The 21396-nt window shown below is 42.9% G+C and overlaps 1 protein-coding gene across 1 annotated transcript; it reads right to left on the reverse strand.

Annotated features, from left to right (window-relative positions):
- Positions 1–9222: 9222 nt before the first annotated feature.
- LOC128744054 (serine palmitoyltransferase 2) lies at positions 9223–20453 on the reverse strand. The gene is made up of 7 exons (XM_053840808.1): positions 20104–20453; positions 19600–19791; positions 19375–19529; positions 11747–11892; positions 10331–10875; positions 10011–10273; positions 9223–9948 (listed from the first exon to the last, which is right to left on the reverse strand). Exons 1-7 carry the CDS (start codon positions 20230–20232, stop codon positions 9732–9734), a joined length of 1647 nt encoding a protein of 548 aa, XP_053696783.1. The 5' UTR covers positions 20233–20453; the 3' UTR covers positions 9223–9731.
- Positions 20454–21396: the final 943 nt, after the last annotated feature.

Here is a 21396-nt window from a genome sequence, read left to right on the forward strand (position 1 = left end):
TTGGAAGCAGCATTGTCCGGTCCGGACCAAGCGGAATGGCGTGCTGCGATGAAGGAGTAGCTGGAGTCCCACGATCGAAGTGGCACATGGGAGCTCACTGAACTTCCACCCGGTCGCAGAGTGGTCGGCTGCAGGTGGATTTATAAGATCAAAAGAGGCGCGACCAACAATATCGTCAAGTATAAAGTGCGGTTAGTAGCCCAGGGCTATACGCAGAAGTAGGGGAGGATTTCGAGGAGACCTTTGCCCCCGTGATCCAGCAAACCACCCTCCGACCTTTGTTAGCGGTGGCATCACAACGACAGCTCGATGTGAAGACCGCGTACCTTACGGGAATTTGACTGAGGAGCTGTATATGAAACAGCCGCCTGGTTTCATCGGGAAGGGTAAAGAACGGCTTCGCCGTTGCATTTATGGCCTTAAACAACCAGCCAGGTGCTGAAACCAGCGTCTACATAGCGTCCTGCTGAGCTTGGGATTTACGCAGAGCGGAACGGATCAGTGTCTCTACATCAAGATCGTCGGTAAACTGAGAGTCTATCTGCTCGTTTATGTCGACGACACTAGTCACTTGCCAGGATTCTTCGGAGATCGATCGTGTGACCAAAGTATTGAGTGCTAAGTTCGACATTACCGATTTAGGAGAGCCAAGTTTCTTCCTAGGTCTGGAGATCCAGCAACTTGACGGAAAATACAGTATTTGCCTGGAAAGCTACATTGATAAAATCGCTGCGAGATTCGGGCAACGGGACGCCAAGACTACCTAGTGCTCGATGGATACTGGGTTGGTGTACAAGAATGATACTCAAGGACTTTTCGGATTCTCAGATGCTGATTGGACCGGGGACGGTAACACTCGTCGTTCTACAAACAGTTTTGTATTTCTGTATGCAGGAGGAGCAATTTCCTGGAGCAGCAGACTCCAGCACTTTGTTACGCTTACATCGATGGAATCCGAGTACGTTGCACTCGGAGAAGCCAGCCAAGAGGTTGTCTGGTTGAGGAGACTGCTTGCTTATATGGGTGAGACTTTGGACGGCCCGACGTGCATCATGGAGGACAACCAGGGATGCATCCAGTTCGTCCAATCGGATCGAATCAGCCGTCGCTCGAAACATATCGAGACGAAGGAGAGGTATGTTCGTGAGCTAGTTGACAAGAGAGCTGTGTGACTAGAGTATTGTCCCACCGAACAGATGGTAGCTGACCTGCTAACTAAGCCGCTCGGAACCACGAAACTCAAAAGGCTGTCTGAGCTGCTAGGACTATTGTCAACGAACGGCAGCGGCGGCACATGGTGAGGAGGAGTGTTGAAGAGTACACCACATGCCGTCTACATCCGTGCACCCCTCGTGCTGCTCACCTCTGCTAAGTCTACGTCCCCAGAAGAAGAACAACCATATGCCTTTTAGATGATGCAATCTTTCTTTATATTTCGTCATTCTCACTTTTCTTACAACGTGTACCGTGCCAGTACCATATTGTGAACGGCTCCATATTCTGAATTTTCGGTTCGGATTAAAAATAGTCATTCCAATTTGAAGACGCGTAATTGTGTATAGAAAGCTGCAAAACATTATTTTATGACATCTTTTACAAAGTAATCGTCATGAAAAAGTCCGTTTTCCACTACATTATGCGCTAAAATCGATAAACGTAAAAAAAAACATGGCCGCTTAGCCGCTGCGCTAAGATGTGAGTGCAAATATTTTACGCTATTTTTGCCGTGTTTTTCAAGTTTTTTCCGCAGAATCTACTGAAAATTCATCAGTAAGTACCATGCATCGAACGTGAACAAAAATATTAGCTATTTTTCATGAGTTTGTTTCTCAAATTAAGTGTCTTGTTTTTGGCACCGATTTTCACTAATGGTTCCTTATTCTGAACAGGTATGTCGCGACAAAACAAAATCACCGTACACACCGGATGGAAAATGGAGAAGGCCATTATGATGGTTGGTAGAGGTATGTCAATAAGGGATGCTGCTGCTTTGTACGGTGTTGCCGTCAGCACCCTCCACTCGAAACTAAAAACGCCGTCTGTTCACAGTCATCCAGGCAAACCAACCATACTTTCCAAGGAGGATGAAAATCGTATAATTGATTTTATCGATCGGTCTTGCAAAGTTGGTTTGCACATTGATACGAATCGTCTGAGGATATCCGTATCCGTAGGACAATATATCAAGCTTTGTGGAAGAACAAATGTTTTTCCGAACGGCTTCCCAGGTAGAAAATGGACGTCCTTATTTCTAAAACGGCATCCGCAAATTTCGAGACGTGTCCTAAGCGCTTTATCGAAACAAAGAACATGCATAACAGAGCAATCAATTCGGAAATGGTTCGCCGAAATATCAACTTACATTTGCTCCGAACAACTACAGAATACTTTTCGAAATCCTGCGTCCGTGTTCAACATGGATGAAACCGGCATACGTTTAGTACCAACAAAGGAGTCAGTTCTGGCTAAATGTGGTGATAAATATGTACATACATCAAACTCGGAAAAGGAATGTTATACGGTATTATTCTGTGCTAGTGCAACTGGTGTTCTGGCCCCTCCACTAATCTTATTCCCGTACAAAATGCGTCTACCCGCCGAAATAGTGAAAAGCTTACCGGATGACTGATGGGCAGCGGGTAAAAGTGATAGTGGTTGGATGACCCAAGAAACATTTTATTATTATTTGAAAAACGTTTTTCTTCCATGGCTTGTACGGTGTAAGACTTCGTTTCCGGTTATTGTGTTTGTAGATGGCCACAGATCTCACGTGTACTATCAAACGACTGAGTTTTGCCGGGAGAATGACATCGTTCTCATATGCCTGTACCCCAATGCTACGCACGTACTCCAACCTTTGGATGTATCGTTTTTTAGAGGACTGAAGGTCGGATGGAATAGAAAACTGATCGATTGGAGGATTGAACGGGCTGGAGACCCACTGACGCGCACAGATTTCGCACCTTTACTTAAGCAAGCTATTGATGGCATCGACAACCTGGCAAGTAATCTCCAAAATGGATTTAGAAAATGTGGGCTTGTACCATTTAATCCGGATGCAGTCAACTACGAAATGCTTTTCCAAAAAAACGTAAGTGGAAGTGATACTTCAGAAGTACCACCTACTTCATACACTAAGGATGACATTGATCGTGCTAAAATTGCTCTAGAAGTTATAGAATCTTTGCTCACATCCGGTCAGCGCCAGACATTTAAAGAAAAGGAAAAAACGGTCTCATGGACTAGATCTACCAGCGATATCAATTTATTTCATATGTGGAAACACATCAAGAAAATAGCAGATGAAAAGGTTATGCAGGCAGATCCATTGGAAACAGCGTTTTATGGCTTCGAAGAATCTGAAATAATAGGTAAATTCCTGAAACAATTACTTCATACATGAATAAGTACTTATTGTGCTTGTTTAAATATTATCTTTTGCAGATAATACCAATCATGCATCCATGCTTAACCAAATTATCCAAGAACTGTCTAAGGAAAATAAACGGGCAAGGATTTGATAATTACAACACCTCCAACAAGCACAGCCTTACATGATATCTCCAATAGTGTCGGAAATCTATCACCCACACTATTAACTACAACTAGTACTATAAGTGGCCTTCAAATTTTAACTGAAGCTCAAAATGACTTTTTCGATAAAGCATTCCGTATTCCAACGAAGACGAACATCACGCGCCGTCGTACATTAAAAACCATCCGTAGTCGTCCTCCGGTAGTGGCCAGCAGCCAGGAGTACCAGAAGTACTACGAACAACTTGAGGCAGAGAGGCTAGCTAAGGAGAAAAACATAGAAGCGAGGAAAGCTATAAGAGCAATTAAAAAGGCCGATAAAACCGTAAAAGTGTTACTTAGATAAATTTTGTAACAAATCTTATATAAATATATAATTTTTGTTTCAAACATACAATGTTTTTACTGTCCATAATTAGGAACATTTTTGTCTATTATTAGGAACCATCTTGCTAAAAGTGTTCATAATAAGGAACCCAAACCCGATGTTCAAGAAATTACTTTTTGATATGTTTTCCATTTATTTTAAAACCAATCTAACTTCAGGCATCTAGTCAGATGTTCGGTAAATGAAATGGTAATGAAGACTATCAGTTAGAAACGATTGAAACCCTTATTTTTAATTTAGTAGATTTAGCCTTGCGTAAGTGTTCAGAATATGGTACTAACACGGTAATTGAGTCGTGTTACTAAACGTTTCCAGATAAACCATGTTTTTTTGTCTCGTCTAACCGGATTTTGGCCAACAGGGTCGATGATGGATCATCGACGATAAATGATTGACGATAGACGACAAATGATGGGCGATTGACGACGAACTTGGGCCAATTTTTCAGGCGTCTCAGAAGTCTGTTCCTGGTGGTGATGGCGCTGTTGAAGAGAAACATTTTCGTCGCACTTTGGTCCGGCATCCTTACGACGTGTCTGATCCATCACAGCCTACCCATTTTCGCCAGATGTACGATCTCCAAGAAATCTCTCCAAGCAGTGCTGTCCCGCTTGTAACACATACGCCTCCGTCACTTTCCGCTTTCAGTTGGACTCCGTCAAATATATCAGAATCGCTTCTTGATCGTAGCGTTATGCAAAGGCTAAAGTGTTAAAAGCGCCGCTCGATCTCATTACTAGTGCTGTTGTCCGCGGTCACCAGCGATCTCACATACACAAACTCATCTACCACTCCTGGTTCGTCGCCGTCAACGGTTTCGATCCGTCTTCTTTGAACTTTGAACTTCTTCTTTTTACGTATTCCTCGGTCCTCGACGTATTTATTTTTAGCCCAATTCTGCTAGACTCCGCTTTCAGTCTATGAAGCCTAAGAGTTTGCTACTTTTACTAAAAATCGTGCTCCTCGTTTCAGTGCTCGCTTGTCGGATCACCCTTCCAAGAGCGATATTAAACAGCATGCAGGATAAGCCGTCACCCCGCCTCAGACTTCGTCACGTCTCGAAGGGACTTGTGAGTGTCCTGAAATTAAAAAAATCAGAGGGGTTGTGTATAAGACACGACCGCATATCCAACGTAGGACTACGCAAAGTTAATGTAAAGGTGCGTTTAGAATGGGCAATTTTGGCTACGTTGGGAATGCTAGTTTTTGCTCAATGTTGCTTCTGTCGCCACCTGCACATTTGTGGTACGTCGCCATAGTTACTTGGAAACATCAGCAACTGTTAGGAACAATTGCATGCCACTAGTTGCCAATCTAGACCAAGGGTAAGTCGCTGAGAACATTCCGTTCACTTTATTCATAGAAATTTTGTTCAGTCTGTGCCTTACTGTGCCGCTGAGGTGCTGATCGTGTGAAACCTGCCAAACTCGCCTGCGCCCAGCCAGACTGTTTTGATCGTTTTGACAATAACAAATATTGGCAGGGCTGCCAATTTTTAACATTTCCAAATTTAAATGTCAAAAAGGTGGGCTACAGTGTGCCATAAACTGTGAAATGAATGTACTGCAATTGTAATCAATGAGGTAAGCTGTTCCTTAAATTGAGCCTGCAACAATGTTCTAAGCGACTTACCCTTGATCTAGACACACCTTACTAAAAACACTTATGAGAAACTTATGAGAGAATGATTGCTATAGTTACTATATATATAGTTCGGCGGATAGAAAATCGGGAGCCAAATAAACGTCAAAAGCGGAGCCAAAAGCTTTTCAAAATCCAAAATGCAGGAGTAATGTTAAAAAAACACACTTTATTTTCATAGAACTAGTCATTTTCAACACCCGCCATTGATTATTTCTCGTAAAAACCTGCACATTTCACCATAATTTCAAATTTAATTTCATAAATCAGGGATGCCAATTCGCCTGGTTTTCTATCCGCCGAACTATATATATAGTAACTATAATGATTGCTAATGGAAATCATAATACTCTTCATTGACAGTTATGATGGATTATAAAAGCATTACATTACATTACATATTGCAGAACTTCGCATCGTGTAAATTATAAGCAATCTGGCACATGCTAAACCGTTATTTAGAGCAGCGTGGGGTCGAAATCAGACATCATGATAATGCTGATAATTTAAGTTTTCTGTTTGACACTGTGAATTAAAGGAATGTATGGTATAATCATAAATGACATTCTTTTTCTTACATCTGATTTCTAGTGGCAACATTATCGAGTTGATGTCGCTTGTCCGAATATTTCAACTGGATTGTTTAAAGGGTTCAAGGGAAGAAATCACATTGTCTCTGGTTAAGATAGTGGTGAATTAACACTACAGAGTAACAATTATTAAAAAATTGATATGGCTAATCAGAAACTTATTAGCCGTTAAAATCAGGTACATGGTCCTTACCGGTTGGTAAGGAAAAGCTCCCGGCACTAATGTCGATATGGAAATAACTTCATTACTGTCGCAAGGATATCTGCCTGTCTGAGAACCGCATCGGTTGAAATATCTGCTGAATGTGGGTGCGTTTAGGCTCTGTACATTCAAGCTCAGCAGTACAGCAAAATGGCTTACGTTAGATATAAATTCTAGAACCTTCAGTACCTAAAGTAACCAATTTGTGGTTTTCCAGGCGCCTAAGTTCCGTCCGTAATTCCTTGATTGTCGGTGATGCAGTTCCCTTGGCATGGTAACACTTAAATATGCCTCTGTTATTCGTCAAGTACAATCCTTCAATCGATGTAACTCTTGACCTTTTCACGTACACCAACTGCTGTTCCTGTCCCTTGCTATACTCGTACGCGATTTCAGAAAATGTGCCGCCTTGACTCTTGTGTACAGTAAGAACATTCGCACCTACTAAAGGAAATTGTACACGTTTGCACTTAATGCTACTACTTAGTTTAATATTTGCAGATCGCTTTTCAATAGGTGTCCAATCGGGCTGAAGAACGTCATGCTTAGAGGACACAGCGGGCCTCGATTTGACCAGGGGGGAACTATTGCTGTCAAATTCCTTACATGTGTGCGTTACCGCAGATGGTGTTTGGTCCATGACGTTTGTACTGTCATGGACCAAACGACTTATGATTGATTTCGAGCCAGGGGACTCGCAACTCTATTTTTGTCTGCTGCAGTTGATAGAAACTTAAACCCAAACACGCGGCGCAATCGTCATTTGTATTGGTTTGATCCCGATAATGCATTTATCTGGTCTTTAGCGTAAATAAAACAAACTAAGAAACTTTTCGCAAGCTACATATACAGGCAAGAGCAGCAAATCGGTAAGAAAAAAAGTAGCAAGAACTGCATTGAAAATTATGGTCACCTGCCTGCCCCTTCACATGTGAGTTTCACAATTCCTTACCGATAGATCCCCCCTGGATTTGACCCGCAAGTCCTTTTCAATCTACCCCCTATTATAATGACAGTTCAGAGCATGTTTCCCGTAACTGCTATCAGTGTTGTGAGCGGCGCTGCAATCGCATTTTCGGGCCGTCCATAATAAGTGATGCAATATTTCTATAGGAAAACGTTAACTTTCGTAGCATCAATTATGGAAGCAAAAGCTCATCTTGCGTTACATTTGAAATGCGCGTATTACAAAATTGCACATCTATCTTGCTGATTATAAATCGATAGCTTTTATTCTGTGTTGTATTTGTTTATAATTATGTAATTAAGATGAAAGTCGTAGGCAAATAAGATTTACTTAACCCGTCAAATATACAAACGTAAACAAACCAAGTGGAAATTTTTTGCCAGCATATGTATGTAGAAAAGCAATCTTTTACTTGTTTTGATTTTCGTTTGCACAAATGCCTTTTTGTAGGTTCATGCTTCAAACGTTCTGTATCTGTTTACGCAGATTTTAACGAAAATAGTACAATAAAAAGGTAGATCAACTTTGTTGCAATAAGCATTTACGACGATGATTTTGGTATTGTCGGTCCATGCCGACATTTTTTCACGGTCTTGAGTGAAGCAATAGTTTCTAAATAGTATACTGAGAGACAAAATTTGCACGCGTATTGCATGTAAATTCATGCAATGTTATCATTTCGAGTTATTCACCACACTCAAAGGTTAGTAGCGGAACCAGGAACCAGCATTTCGAGGTACGTTGTTTATATATGGGAGCTGTCAGTTTGTTACCCCGTTGCTGGCCTCTACGTGCGCCGGAGCGGTCACCTCACGCAACACTTCAACGTTGGAGGGACCAGCTATTTCGTGCGATGCACCATCTAACGATGTATTGCCCACTTCAGAATACATTGAATCACTACGATTTCCTTTTCTTCTCAAATGGTAGAATTTACAGTGCTCTGTCACCGTCAACGCTGGCCTCTTGCTGGTCCAGTTAATAATGCCTGCTCACGGACTCGCTTGCGGTATTTACGTATATATTTTGCTTGAAGCAATTGAGACATTGTAGAATCAAATGCACAAAATCACTCACTTCTCATTCAAATTGATTGTATGTTATTAATAACAATTTCAAATGGTAACTGAACGAATACTGTAGGGATCTTGGAAAAATTGTTCAACTTTACATGGAAATTCCAGAAGTAATATACAAAATACAATTTTCTAATAAAAACTATACAAAAGGCTGATATTTTGTGATTCGAATGGTATGCAAACCATAAAAATATATTCAGAATTGGCTGAGCTATAAGCGTTCAAAATCTATCACTTTGTCGTGTCGCGGTCATTTTTGCTTCTCCAACGTGCCACCCTATTAAAGTAAGACGTAGTCCTACGTCAAAAAAGAAGAAAACTTGTTCCAAATTAAATTCTACTATTAATACCCGAGTGTGTTCCCGAAATGCGCATGAAACTCATTCCTGGATATAACGTAGATTTCTTCATTCGCGGCAGTTTGTCCGAAAAACCGTGTTCATGCATTATCTGCCATAGCTGATCTCGATCAACTGTGTCGTAAGCTGCTTCGAAATCAATAAAGATGTGACGCGCGAGCACGTTATACTTTCAATCCCAACATTTCTGCAAGATCTGTCGACTGGTAAAAATTTAGTCCGTCTGGTTGCGCGAGCCCCCGTGAAACCCACCTGGTATTTCCCTACGAAACCCTGTGCTCTCGGTAACAGTATTATGCCGCGATAGGTACAGCAATCGAGCCGATCACCCTATTTGTAAATGGACGAACAACTTACATTCTCCTCAACTCTTGGAAATAAGTGTAGAACCATTACCAGCGTAATAGCTCTTGAAAATTCGGATTCGGATAACAAACGACGACTTCCGTTGAAACTCTACCGGTAAAGCAGATAGCATTTTATTAATGTTCCATGATTTCTACTATGCACTGTTTTATCTTACAATAAGTGTTATCGAATGTAACGGAAAAATAACTTTGTAACAAAACCGTTCCTCAATACTTAAAAACTTCATAAATAATAATACAAATTGGAAGCATAATTTCTTCCTCGCGTACTCGTTCGCTCGCTCGCCCATTTGCTCGCTCGTTCTCTCTTTTTCTCTCCTATCTCTCGCGCTCTCTTTCTATCGCGAATAAATGCGGCAACATAGTCGTCGCTACCATAGACACGTGCGCTTGCTTGTGTTTGTGTATGTGTGCATTTTGTTCGATTTCAACTATTCTGTAATAAGGCATACTTTTGCTCTCTATCCTATTTTCGGTAAGTGTTAGGGATGCGTGGTATTGTGTTTTCGCTTAGGTTTTCCTTCGCGGCCTTTTCGCTGCTTGCATGCACTATTATATAGTAAATCTGTAAAGCCTATATGGTTGATTTTTTAAAGCAAATTTTCAATATTCTATTGGTCTCAGATCGCGCGGTTTGCGCGAATACTTGAGCCCAAGCGTGTCGCTAATCTCGTCGATTACGGTTAGCGCGTAGTCCAGCTGCTCTTTGGTATGCGAGGCCGACAGGCAGAACCGGATGCGGCCCTCCATGATCGGTGTGGCCGGGAAGCCGACTCCGACGACGGCGATGTTGCGCGCGGTCAGCGTCCGAACGACGGCCCTGGGAAAGGGGGGCCCGTTATCAGTGTGTCAAAAAAGGTTTTGGGACTTTTTAGGACTTACCCAATTTTGGAGAACAGATAAACCAACATCGGAACGACTGGCGAATCTTCGTGCCCGTAGGTGATGACACCGATCTGGGCCAATCGTTTCCGGAAATATCTAGTGTTGCGGGCCAACTGATCAATTCGCTTGCTGCCCTCGTATGTTCCATCCAGGCCCATGATTATTTTCATTGAAGTGAGAATTTGCTGCGTTACCGGTGGAGACATCGAACTGGCATAGCAGTGAGCGTGGCTGTTTACTCTTAAAAAGTTTATCAGTTTCTGAAATGGAAAGAGGTTTTTAGTCCGAGTCAATGAAGAATTTTTCCCCTAAAATACCTTATTGCCTGCGATGTAACCTCCGGCTGATCCGAAACTTTTTGTGAAAGTTCCCATCAGAATGTCTATATCATTAGGATCGACCCCGTAGAAATCAAGCACGCCACGTCCCGTCGGACCCGTAGCTCCAATGCTGTGAGCCTCATCCAGATAGATGTAGGCTTTGTACTTCTTTTTCAGTGCCACGATTTCCGGCAGCTTGACGATCGATCCTTCCATACTGAAGACGCCCTCGACGATGATCAGGATTTTCTTCCAGGGTTTACCGGTACCCGGCTGGCCGCGAGTGATCGATTCGACCAGCACGCGCTCCAGGTCCTTCATACTGTTGTGGTTGAACACTTTGGTGACGGCACCGGACAGCCGCAGGCCGAGGATGATCGAAGCGTGGTTCTTCTCGTCGCTGACCACCAGGCAGCCGGGTGAGATCAGTGTGGGAATGTTGAGCGAATTGGTGGCGAAGCCCATGCCGAACACGATGGCATCCTCGACGCCGAGGAAACGCGCGGTCAGCTGTTCCAGCTCGACGTGCAGCGGGTTGGTACCTGAGAAAGGGGAAAAACATACGAAACGTGATTGTTCGATCACTCGTCTTTAAACGGAAAGTCCAACAAAGCGCGTGCATGATCAAAGTAGCCTGTTTCATATTGAACAAATTTCTTGTTGACTAGCAACGCAAATTGAAATGCGTTTTGTCTCATTTGAACCAACATTCAATCATAGTAAGCTGTGCGCGGCATTGAAAAAGAAAGCACGTTTTTACAGATTTCATTAGGTGTCATTATGCGGTGAACTAAAAATTCTTGGTGAGTAAAATTTAAATTTTATTTTCTGTTTAAAATTTCTAGGATATTTGTTTTTTAATCCATAATAATGACTGTAGTAGGTAGTCATATAAAATTCCTGAAATTGAGTGTTGATAAGCAAATTCGCATTCTGTAAAAGTGCATCATAATCACAATTTAGCAAAGCGAAACCGTTTTTTTTTTTGTGGGATTTACAAAAGTGCCAGTAACAGTGAGTCAGAAAACTTTAATCAAATGAGTACGATTTTAAGTGTCCAACGTCATGCAAGCCGCGGACCTAATAAAAATACAATTATGTAAACATTATATGACTCATATCGGTCGCACACACCACACACGGAGGAACGTATCACTCGTCACATCGAAAGTGTCAATTCAGCGCTCGCTCGCTCGCTCGCTTCCTCTCTTATCAGTACGGTTTTGTCTGTATCATGCAATTATTTTTATTACGCAATTTCAAGGTTAAATCTTTCAAATCGCGCGCGCTCTAAATCAATGAATTCCATTCTGCCATCATCGGCTTGCTTTCATTGGAATTTTAACTAGTGTTTATGAATAGGTGGTACCACTATATTTGCTGTTGAGTGAAAAACAAGAAACGATACATTACCGATTTCACGCCGTGAACTGCAAGCCGCCAGGCCGTAGGTTTTAATCGATTGTTCCGCATCGTCAGCGCAGGGGCCTTCGTTCTGGGCGAAGCCGAGATAGTTGTACGATCCCAGGTTGAGGCATCTCGTTTCGGTACCGGTGAACCTACGGGAAAACAAATTGCAAATTAGACAACTTCCAGTGCTGGTTTTGGGGTAGGCAAATAGGCTAGTTAACTTGGAATCGTTTATCTGGAAACGATTTCGAACTTGCAGAATATTAACCTGACTAAATTGCCTTTCTTATGCCTAGGTATGGTTCACCGATGTTTAAAACGTCGATTTATTTTTTTTATTCATTTTCTAATGGTTGATCAACTCTGAAATATTTCAACGAATTTCCAAGTCATTTGGAGTAAAATTATTTATCTCTATCAAGCATAATTAATGCAGCTGTCTGGGACCAGCACCTGCAATGTTTTGATAACTATTAAATCAGTAGAATATGTTAACAAAGATCAAAACAGGTTTGTCAAGGGATTTATTCAGACAAATAATAACAGCTCCAACCAAATTGTTAGCCAAATACATAGCTTTATAAACATTGTACGACTGTTCCAATATACCTAGTTGAAATTGTAGCAAGTTTAGTCACATTTAGCATCTAATACGATAATACCCTCTACTGACTTTTAGATCCAGTGATAACTGGAAACACTTTAACATTGTTTGGAAAGGGAGGGAAGTGTGTGATGTGTAGAATGATTAATTGGATAAACTGCAAAATTTTGATGTAGACCAAAAATATACCGGGAAAATGGCAGGTGGGGTACGCACCCACGCTCTCTTGGTTGGTACCCGAGTGTTTTACTAATTAAACTACCGCCACCCGCTATATTAGGTAGTCTAATACCTAATTTTGTTTTAATTTTGTTAATTTTTTTTTATTTCTTATCTTATTTCCGATTATTTACACTCACGACAAAGTCACGTAATTTCACCTACCCCGGGCGGTTGCCAAAGGGGGATTACGCTTGGTGGATCTGCACATTTTTTTTACATAGCATTATCATCTGGGGTATATCTGTCGTCTTGACCCAGGAACTGACGGACAATTGCACAGGTGCTGAGTATCGCTGATTTCTGCATCGCAGCTAGCTCTCGGTCTAATCTCAACACTTTCAGGTCTTCCAGCAATACTTTCGGAACCACTCCGGTTGCGGAAAGCACTATCGGAACTATCCTAGGGACCTGTTCTAATCTCCACAACTCTTTCAACTCCACTGCCAGCGGACGATACTTAACAATTTTGTGACCGTGTGTTGACTCCAAATTACGGCTCAGTGGATAGGCGACGTCAATAATGGTTACTATTCGTCTACTCTTGTCGTAAACCATAATGTCCGGTCGGTTGTGGTGAATTAAAAGGTCCGTCAGAATGGTGCGGTCCCAATACAGCTTAAAACGGTCATTTTCTAAGACGGGATCTGGTTTGTAGCGGTAATTTGGCACATCTTCCTCATTTGGCCGCACCCTCCTCTCAAGATCTAGGTCAGTTTTGCTCCACTTCACTACTCCAAAACTGTAGGTCAACAAGGGAATGGCAAATGTATTCAGTGTCGTACCTTATTTCCCGCGTTGTGGAAAGACTTTAGGACATGGTTCACTCGACATAAAAATTTATTCCGCAGCTCTATCATGATGTCGGTGTGGCGAATACTGGTGAGCTGTCTGAAACCAAGGTATTTGTACGATTCGCCACGAATCATATCCCTAATCATCTGCCCATCGTAGACCTCGTAGCCATCAAAACTATTTAAGCGCCCTGCTTGAAGCTGTACTGATCGGCATTTGCCAAGCCCAAATTCCATACCGATATCGCTGCTTACTCTCTCAACTAGTTTGATAGCTACTCCTAGTCGTTCTGTTGATTCAGAATAGATCTTGAGATCATCCATATAAAAGGTATGGGTCACATTTTCATGCTCGCGTCACCATACCTAATCTTATAGCCATGACCGTTTCTGTTAAGCGTTTTGCTGGGTATGACTGAACGAATCCCCTTGGAAGATATCTTTTTGAATCCGCAACGTTCTCGAGCGCAACACAGTTTTCCCATCACTAAGTTGTACTGTAGAAGTCCACTGTCCCATCGCATACTGCAGGAACCTGACGACTACAGGGTCTATTTTATACATCTCCAACATCTTAATTAAGAATGTGTGAGGTATGGAGTCGTATGCTTTATTGTAGGCTATATGGGCCATACTAAGATTCCTCTGGTTGTGCACCGCTTGCTCCACAATGACTGCATCAATGATGGCCTGATCTTTGCAACCGTGAGTATTCTTTTTGCATCCTTTTTGCTTTTCCGTCAGGATGCTTTGTTGCTCACAGTGGAATGAGATTTTCGCGGCAATGATGGCATTAAGTACTTTGTACAAGGTTGATAAGCTTGTGATTGGCCTGTACTTTGATGGGTTTGATGTGTTGCTGTCTTTGGGGATGAGGAAAGTGGTGCCTCGGGTGGCAAAATCAGACAGTGTGTGAGGCTCACGTAATACCTTATTGAAGCACTCGGCTATCTTGGGATGAACCGCGACTAGCTTCTTGTACCAGAAATTCTGAACGCCGTCTGGTCCTGGGGCTGCCCAATTCCTGGTGACACGTGTTGCTTCGCGGACATCTGCTGCCGTGACAGTGATAGCTGGCATTACTTCGATGCCACCACAACTTTCCTCTTCTCGCATTAACCACGACTGCCCGACACGATGTTGTACTGGGTTCTCCCATATATTGGCCCAAAAATTCGTGATATCTCCTATCTCCGGTAGGCCATCTCTGTAATCGGGCTTCTGGTTGCTAATTTACTCGAAGAACGCTTTTTCGTTATCACTGAACATCTTATTCTGCTGTCGACGTTTTGCAGAATCAGTGTAACGCCTTAGACGCTTCGATAAAACGCTTAACTGCTGTATTAGTGTGTCGATTCTCTCTGTTAGCTGGTGAGCTCCCAGTTGACGAAGCTCAATAGGTTGCATGATCGCAGCTACATGGCGGCACAATCTTGCTGTTCTTCCGCCATTTCTATACGCTATCAGTCTTCCAATTGCAACTCGTTTGTTTGAGATTCTTTGCTCCAACCGTTTCTGCCACTGAGGCTTACGCTGTTCTCCAACATAGTTGGGCGTCTCACCTCTGGGCGTTGTGCGCAATCCCAAGCTTCTAGCAGCCGCCACAGCTGCACAAAATACTGTCAACTGCAAATCCTCCAGGTGCTAGGCAGCATTCAAATGCAATGGCAAAACATGACCATTGAGGATATTGATTGCATTTACTAGCTTGCGGGAGAATCGCAGTTTTGGTAATTTGTGCCGCAATAGAGGGTCAGTATCGCGGAACTGTGCGACTGCTTCGTCCATATGGAAGATCAAATCTCGTAACAGCTGCTGATCAAGCGGTGGTTCTTGTGGTACTAGTGCGGGTACATTTACCTCCATCGGGGCTATGGATTCGTGGACCTCATTGCATTTGGATCACGTAGCCGCATTGAGCTTCGTCTCGACACATCACTCGCTCTGTCATTCCTCCTGTCGATTTCGCTACGGACCTGTTGCTGTATCTCATCGATCTCTGCTTGCGAGAGCATATTATTCCGCAGAATTGCTCGACGTCTTGCATTCATCGCATTGGCGTACGATTGGCGTCTCCGAGTCGCAACATTCCTTACAGGCGCAGCGTTGTTTAAGTGATTTTCATGGCTGCTTCCTCCGTTTAGCGGTAGCTCTTCGGGTTGAACCCGGTTGGAAGCCCGCTCTTGCACTTCAACTTCCAACCGCTGACCGCTTGCTCTTCTCCCCATTCCAGGGGGGCCCTCGTCGGGCGATCGCATGCCAATAACTCTTGATGATCCGGATATTGTGGTATTTTATATAAATTCGACAGGGCCCACTGTCCAGTTTCGCCACATCCTAGGCAAGTTCCCTGGGTGGATAAACCGGTAACGCCTAAGCGTGGGATGGGGTCCCCATTCCCCTACCCTATTTTATTTTATTTTATTTTATATTATATTTTTATTTTTATGATTTTTAAAATGTCAACCGCTCAAAATTGGCATTTTTAAAGCTAGTAAACTTTGGCGTAGAACTACGTCTTACTGAAAGGCAGGATGTCATTCCGGAAAATAGAAAAAAATTGTCAGGACTTGAGCGTTGATATCTCAGTGATTTGCAATTTGATTTTCAGTATTTTCGCACTGATCAATCGAAAAAGTTTCTACGTAATAATTCGCATACAAAAAAGATTCTATTTCCATTGCTTAAGGTGAAGGTCGTCAGAGTAAATAACTGTTCGGGTGGTAAATTAAAGTTTTCTGTGTCTCAAGTTAAGTTTCGCGAGTGATGTGACGAATGGAACGGCCGAAAAAAATTAATGAAAAATCGACGACGAAAAAGTGAAAATATGGTGATGAATTGGGCAGAAATCTCAATATTTAGTGTAATTTATGCCCCAAAAAGTAATAGAACCTATAGAATGCAATGTTTAGTGCTTTGAGTTGCAAGATCTTATTACGGCTAGCAGGTTAGTTAAACTGATTTTATTTATTTGTGATGGTTTCCCGAGTCTATGGGAGCATGTTGATACACTGAAGAAGGGAAGGGAACGGAAGGGTGATATTCGGTGCCATACTGACTGCCATAAATGTACTCTGACGACCTTGTCGTTAATCCCTAATAACAGTCAAGCATATGCTGGTTGGAATATTCAGCATTGACTTAGCCCACGAAAAAGGGAAACGACAAATGGAAACTTGATCCGCAAATCGCTGAATTTGGATGCTACTTGAACAGCTTGAACCCTGCAAACTCGGCATCTGGCTCTGCAGAAATCCTGCCATAAAGGAGAGAAGGGTTTGTAAATCCGCGCTCAAAACTGTCAACCGTATACTAGACGCGTAAAAACCGTCCTCCTCGGCTGAACATTAGGCAGCTAGATAACGCGCAAGCTGCCGAAAACAACGTGCCAATACTGGATGAGGGACTGTCTTCTTTCTAGAATACGCTCGGCCATCATCGGAGCGTCTGTTCTGAAAAATTATCTGTTATGAAAATTATCTGAGCATTGCCACTAAGGAGAATTTGGCCAAATATCGACCAGCAAACACCCAGTTAACCACGATTGTGAGGAGTAAAATGCGCCAGTAAAAAAAGGGCAGGATCGTGAAGAATTAGAACAACTGTTCCGAGTTAATGACACGGCAAGGTCGAATGGAACGTGGCGACCTGAGGACGACTGTGGTAATTGGCTGTAGTTTGATCTCCACCAAAGTTTATCGGCCGGGTGGCGTACGATGGCAACTCGCTGGGTCACGAGTATAGCCCGGAGCTACGTCGTAATTTCAGCGACTGAATGATGTTTTTCAGGGACCTCGTATGACCGAGATCAAGGTTCACTGGTGCTGACCGGGTATTCGCAATGAAGGATCCCACTTGTATTTTCGTCGATTGGCGGGATTATGGTTCGCCGTGGAATAACTATTGCACCTCGTGCGACTAACCGAATTCGTTAGTCTCACTAGCTAGTAAATGATCTATTCGCTGTCACGACTCGATCAACAGTCGGTTCAATGGTTCCTGGTTTAATCAGTCGGTTCAATGGAATGACCTACAACCGAGCCCTCTGCATGTCGAAATACAAACGTCGACAATATGCACCATCCCGCGTTTGCAACACTATTTAAGCTATCTGCACATAATTTGGGCCTTACATTGCCACACAAAATAAAGTTACCGACAAACGCCAACAAACCGTAATGTCCCAGCCCGTAATCTGTAAGAAGTCAAACGAAAACTCGGGTTGCTGAAGACCGATAGAACACCGATAGCACAAAATTTCGTAACAGATCTTGCAGAAATGTCGGGAGTATACAGCGTGCTTTCGTATCACATCTACGTTGACTTCAAAGCAGCATACGATGCAGTCCATCGTGACCAGCTATGGCAATTTTGTTGTTCCCCGAAAAAACTAACGCGATTAAGCAGAGCTACATTGAATCGAGTGGTGTGTTTTGTGTGCATCTCGGCGAAACTCTTGCGTCTCTTCGAGACTTGGCGAGAATTGGGACAAAGTGATGGCTTATTCTGCATGCTACATGGCTCTTGGGTAGGTGATCCAAAGGTTGCCAACTCGTAGCTTTCCCAGATGACTTTGATATCAGTGCCAAAAAGACCAAATATATGAAAGTAAGTCTCAGGCAGATCCAGCGGCGCATTCAAGTGCGAAATCGGGCCTACTCTGCCCGTCGCAAAACATTGCGATCAAGAACCATGTGTCACCGTACGAAGCTGACAATGTCCAAAACCCTTATTGGACCGGTAGTTCTTTAAGGATTTGAAGCTGTGACGCTGCTCACGGAGGACATACATGCCCTTGCCGTGTTCGATCGGAAGGTGCTACGGACGGTATTTGGCGCAGTACAAACTGAAAGCAGGAAGTGGCGGTAAGCTACGGTGTGCCGGACATGTCGTAAATCTGCCGGACACCAGTGCAACGAAAACAATTCTTATCAACAACCCCACCGGCACAAGAAACAAAGGAACTCAACGTGTGGGATGGCTCGACCAGGTCGAAAGTGATTTGCGACTTGTTAGACGCCTGGGAAATTGGTAACGAGTAGCCTAAGATCGAGTTGAATGGAGACGACTGCTTGAAATAGCACTGATCTCTGTCGTTGCTCTTCACGGCGACTCTAACGTTGTCGTGGGGGGGGCAACGAGAGATCAGTCATAGGTGAAGACGTTGCAGAAGACGGCGTGATATCGTGACGAAGGCCACAAATCAATACGGATGCGGGTAGGAACAAGACGGATAAACCAGAGGAAGGAGAAGTTCAATATAAGTACATTCAATGCTTTTGATTTCCCGCCAGACTACTATAAAGAAGAACACAAATCCACTTATCTGGTGAAAATGTTTCAAAAGTCCGGCTTTAAAATGAAAGTTATCTATATTAATACACTTTTTGCTAAACCATGACGTTGAGTTTATTCATTCATTGATACCTTAATCAATGATAACACAAAGTTAGTTGTGAGCAAACTGGTGCACTACAACCAGAAAAAAACCTAGACGGTTGTGGTTTAGACTCGATTAATTAAATTTTTAGACGGAAGACGATGAACTACGTTTCTAGTATAAGATTTAATTCAAAAGATAGATAGATAGATAGACTCATACAGAGATAAGGAGCTAATCATCATTATTAAAAATCTATCACGCCACCCATCCACTCCAAAGTATAACACAACTCCTACGTAGTGTGTTCCAGAAATATTTTATCCTAAGCTAAAAATACCTCTCCGAAGCTACCTGAATCAAATTAAGTGATTTTTTTCTGCTAATTTGTTGCCAAACCAAACAGAAATCGCACCGGTGGGTGCGATGGTGTCGCAATAAATTACACTTGTGCCTCTGAACTTAACCTTTGCTGCTGAACGGGCTGACGGGTAGGGTAGGCACTATACCTGAGCTGTTTATCAGCAATTATTTGTTTATTTATTTGTAGTAGCACTTTTCTGTACCACTACCAACGCTAAACAGTAACATCAAACCGCATTCCATCGACAAAAAGAAATAATGTCCTACTTACTCGAACGACCAGCCGTAGTCTTTCGTGATGCGATCCTTCAGCGTCACTTCGGCGCCCGGAACGCTACAGATGGGCCGGTTCCAGCAATCCTTCACCCGCCGGTACACGTACCGTAGGTAGAACTTCTCAAATGCATCGTACAGCGGAACGTAACCCTGAGGGGACCATAAAACGATTTAACTATACATGACCCAGCTCATCGTACTGTACGGTGGGTGTACTTACATCGCGGTGCTTTTCGGTGGCAACCTTCGGAGTGAAGAACAACTGATTTATGTAACCGAGTATCATCAGCAAGTAGAAGCCCAGATAGGTGAAGCAGGCCGTGTGAAGTGGCACCTGCTCGTACGATGACTTCGGCGGTTCTTTGCCATAGTTTGCTGTTTCTTCACTTTGCTGATATTTGCTGAAACCGTTCTGTACCGTGCAGTCGGGGAAAGCCAGCCAGCCAGCGCCGCACCCCACCGCCAAAGCCAAAGCCAATCACAGCACCGACGAAGCAGACACCGATGGATACAAGCAAAAAAAAATCATTTAATAAACTAATACGTACCGAAACTGATATTAATTATGCGAAGGGCGTGTATGTGTTAACTAAATATGTGCACCGGAGGTGACGATTTTTTTTTGGCTTCACCATATCAGTATGAGGTGATGCGGCTATCAAACCATACTGAGTCACAGCCGATAGTGATGATGATACTAAACGATAAAACCTGCACCACCTACCGAGATCTTCCCGTTCGCCTCCAGCGGTGGTTGATGTTGACGGTGTTCCGAGAATCGGGACCGAACGGTGGCGTGGCCATTGGCCACCCCGTTGTGCGAGGTGTGGCCGTTTTCCTGCGTCTTCGCCATTCTGCAGCTGTCTGTGCGTGTCCTCCCGTCAGCGCTCAGAGGTTTTAAAGGTAAAACTTTCTCTTAAAAATTCACTGCCACACCACCACTCGATTCGCGCACCACTGATCCACACACCAACCACGCAAAATCAATATATGCTAATGAAAAGTCAAAAAATGAAAAAGAGCAGCTCTACACAATACACCCCGCGCCAGCCGCAGACGGACGAAAATGCTTGTTCGGAGTTCGAACGGAACGAAGGCGGCACGTAACGGCAGATACGCGCACTATACGCACATGACAGTTATGTTATGTGTCATGTGCTGATTGAGTTTTATGGTTTTATGAATGAGAGCGAAGCGAGTTTGCGGTTTGCTGAGAGAGGCGGGTTATTGTGAAGAGTCCACCGCAGCATAACAATGTGGTGAAACCGCAAAGGTGTGGTGAAATAAATGTGACATTTAGCTGAAGAAGTGTAACCATCGATAACCAAGAGATAGCGGTGAAGTTATCTACTGTTTAATAATAAAAGCTATGACTGAACCTATCACTTTATAATACATATGCAGATAGTTTACCTTTACCACTAAAACATAAAAATAATATCAAGCAGAGAGCAGTGTAATATTTAAAATGATGGTACCGTAATTGCTGCACCTTCAGTATGAATTGCATTGAAGTGTACACTCAAAATAATCCACACGTCCTTTCCACGTGAAAAATCACGTAAATTTCTCTACAGGGATTTACGTGACTTTCAGCTGATTGTTATTGGAAAAAATAATAACATCTATCTGATTTTCACGTTAACGCATTAGTATGCGTGCGTACTACGTGAAAATCACGTAAATAGTACAGGAAAAGCTGGATGGAAAATATTCACATAACTTTTCAGGTAACTTAGACGTGAAATATATTTTGAGTGTAGTACACCTACACCCGCATCCAGGGATACCAGATTATTTGGGATTTTATTACTAGAAACAAACTAGCGAAGTTCGTGCATCATGTAAATCGTTTGGCAGCTTCCTTTAAATTTCCTGCAAATTTGTTCTTAATCTCCTGAAGTTGCTTCTCCAAAATGTGTGCAAATTTTTGCAGACCGGTTTCATAAAAGAATGGACTGCTATTTCTGAATTTGTATATTACTATATTATAACTGAAGCCGGAGGACGAGGAGTT

Source organism: Sabethes cyaneus, chromosome 3 (assembly GCF_943734655.1).
Source record: "Sabethes cyaneus chromosome 3, idSabCyanKW18_F2, whole genome shotgun sequence".
NCBI lineage: Eukaryota > Metazoa > Arthropoda > Insecta > Diptera > Culicidae > Sabethes > Sabethes cyaneus.

What these genes read in the sequence shown, in the direction of transcription:
- LOC128744054 (XM_053840808.1), bottom strand. Translation starts at nt 20,232, where the DNA reads ATGGCGAAGACGCAGGAAAACGGCCACACCTCGCACAACGGGGTGGCC. An exon ending in AGGCGAACGGGAAGATCTCG is followed by an intron (nt 19,792 to 20,103) that starts GTAGGTGGTGCA and finishes TGCACGGTACAG; the next exon opens with AACGGTTTCAGCAAATATCA. An exon ending in TATCTGTTCTCCAAAATTGG is followed by an intron (nt 9,949 to 10,010) that starts GTAAGTCCTAAA and finishes CCCCTTTCCCAG; the next exon opens with GGCCGTCGTTCGGACGCTGA.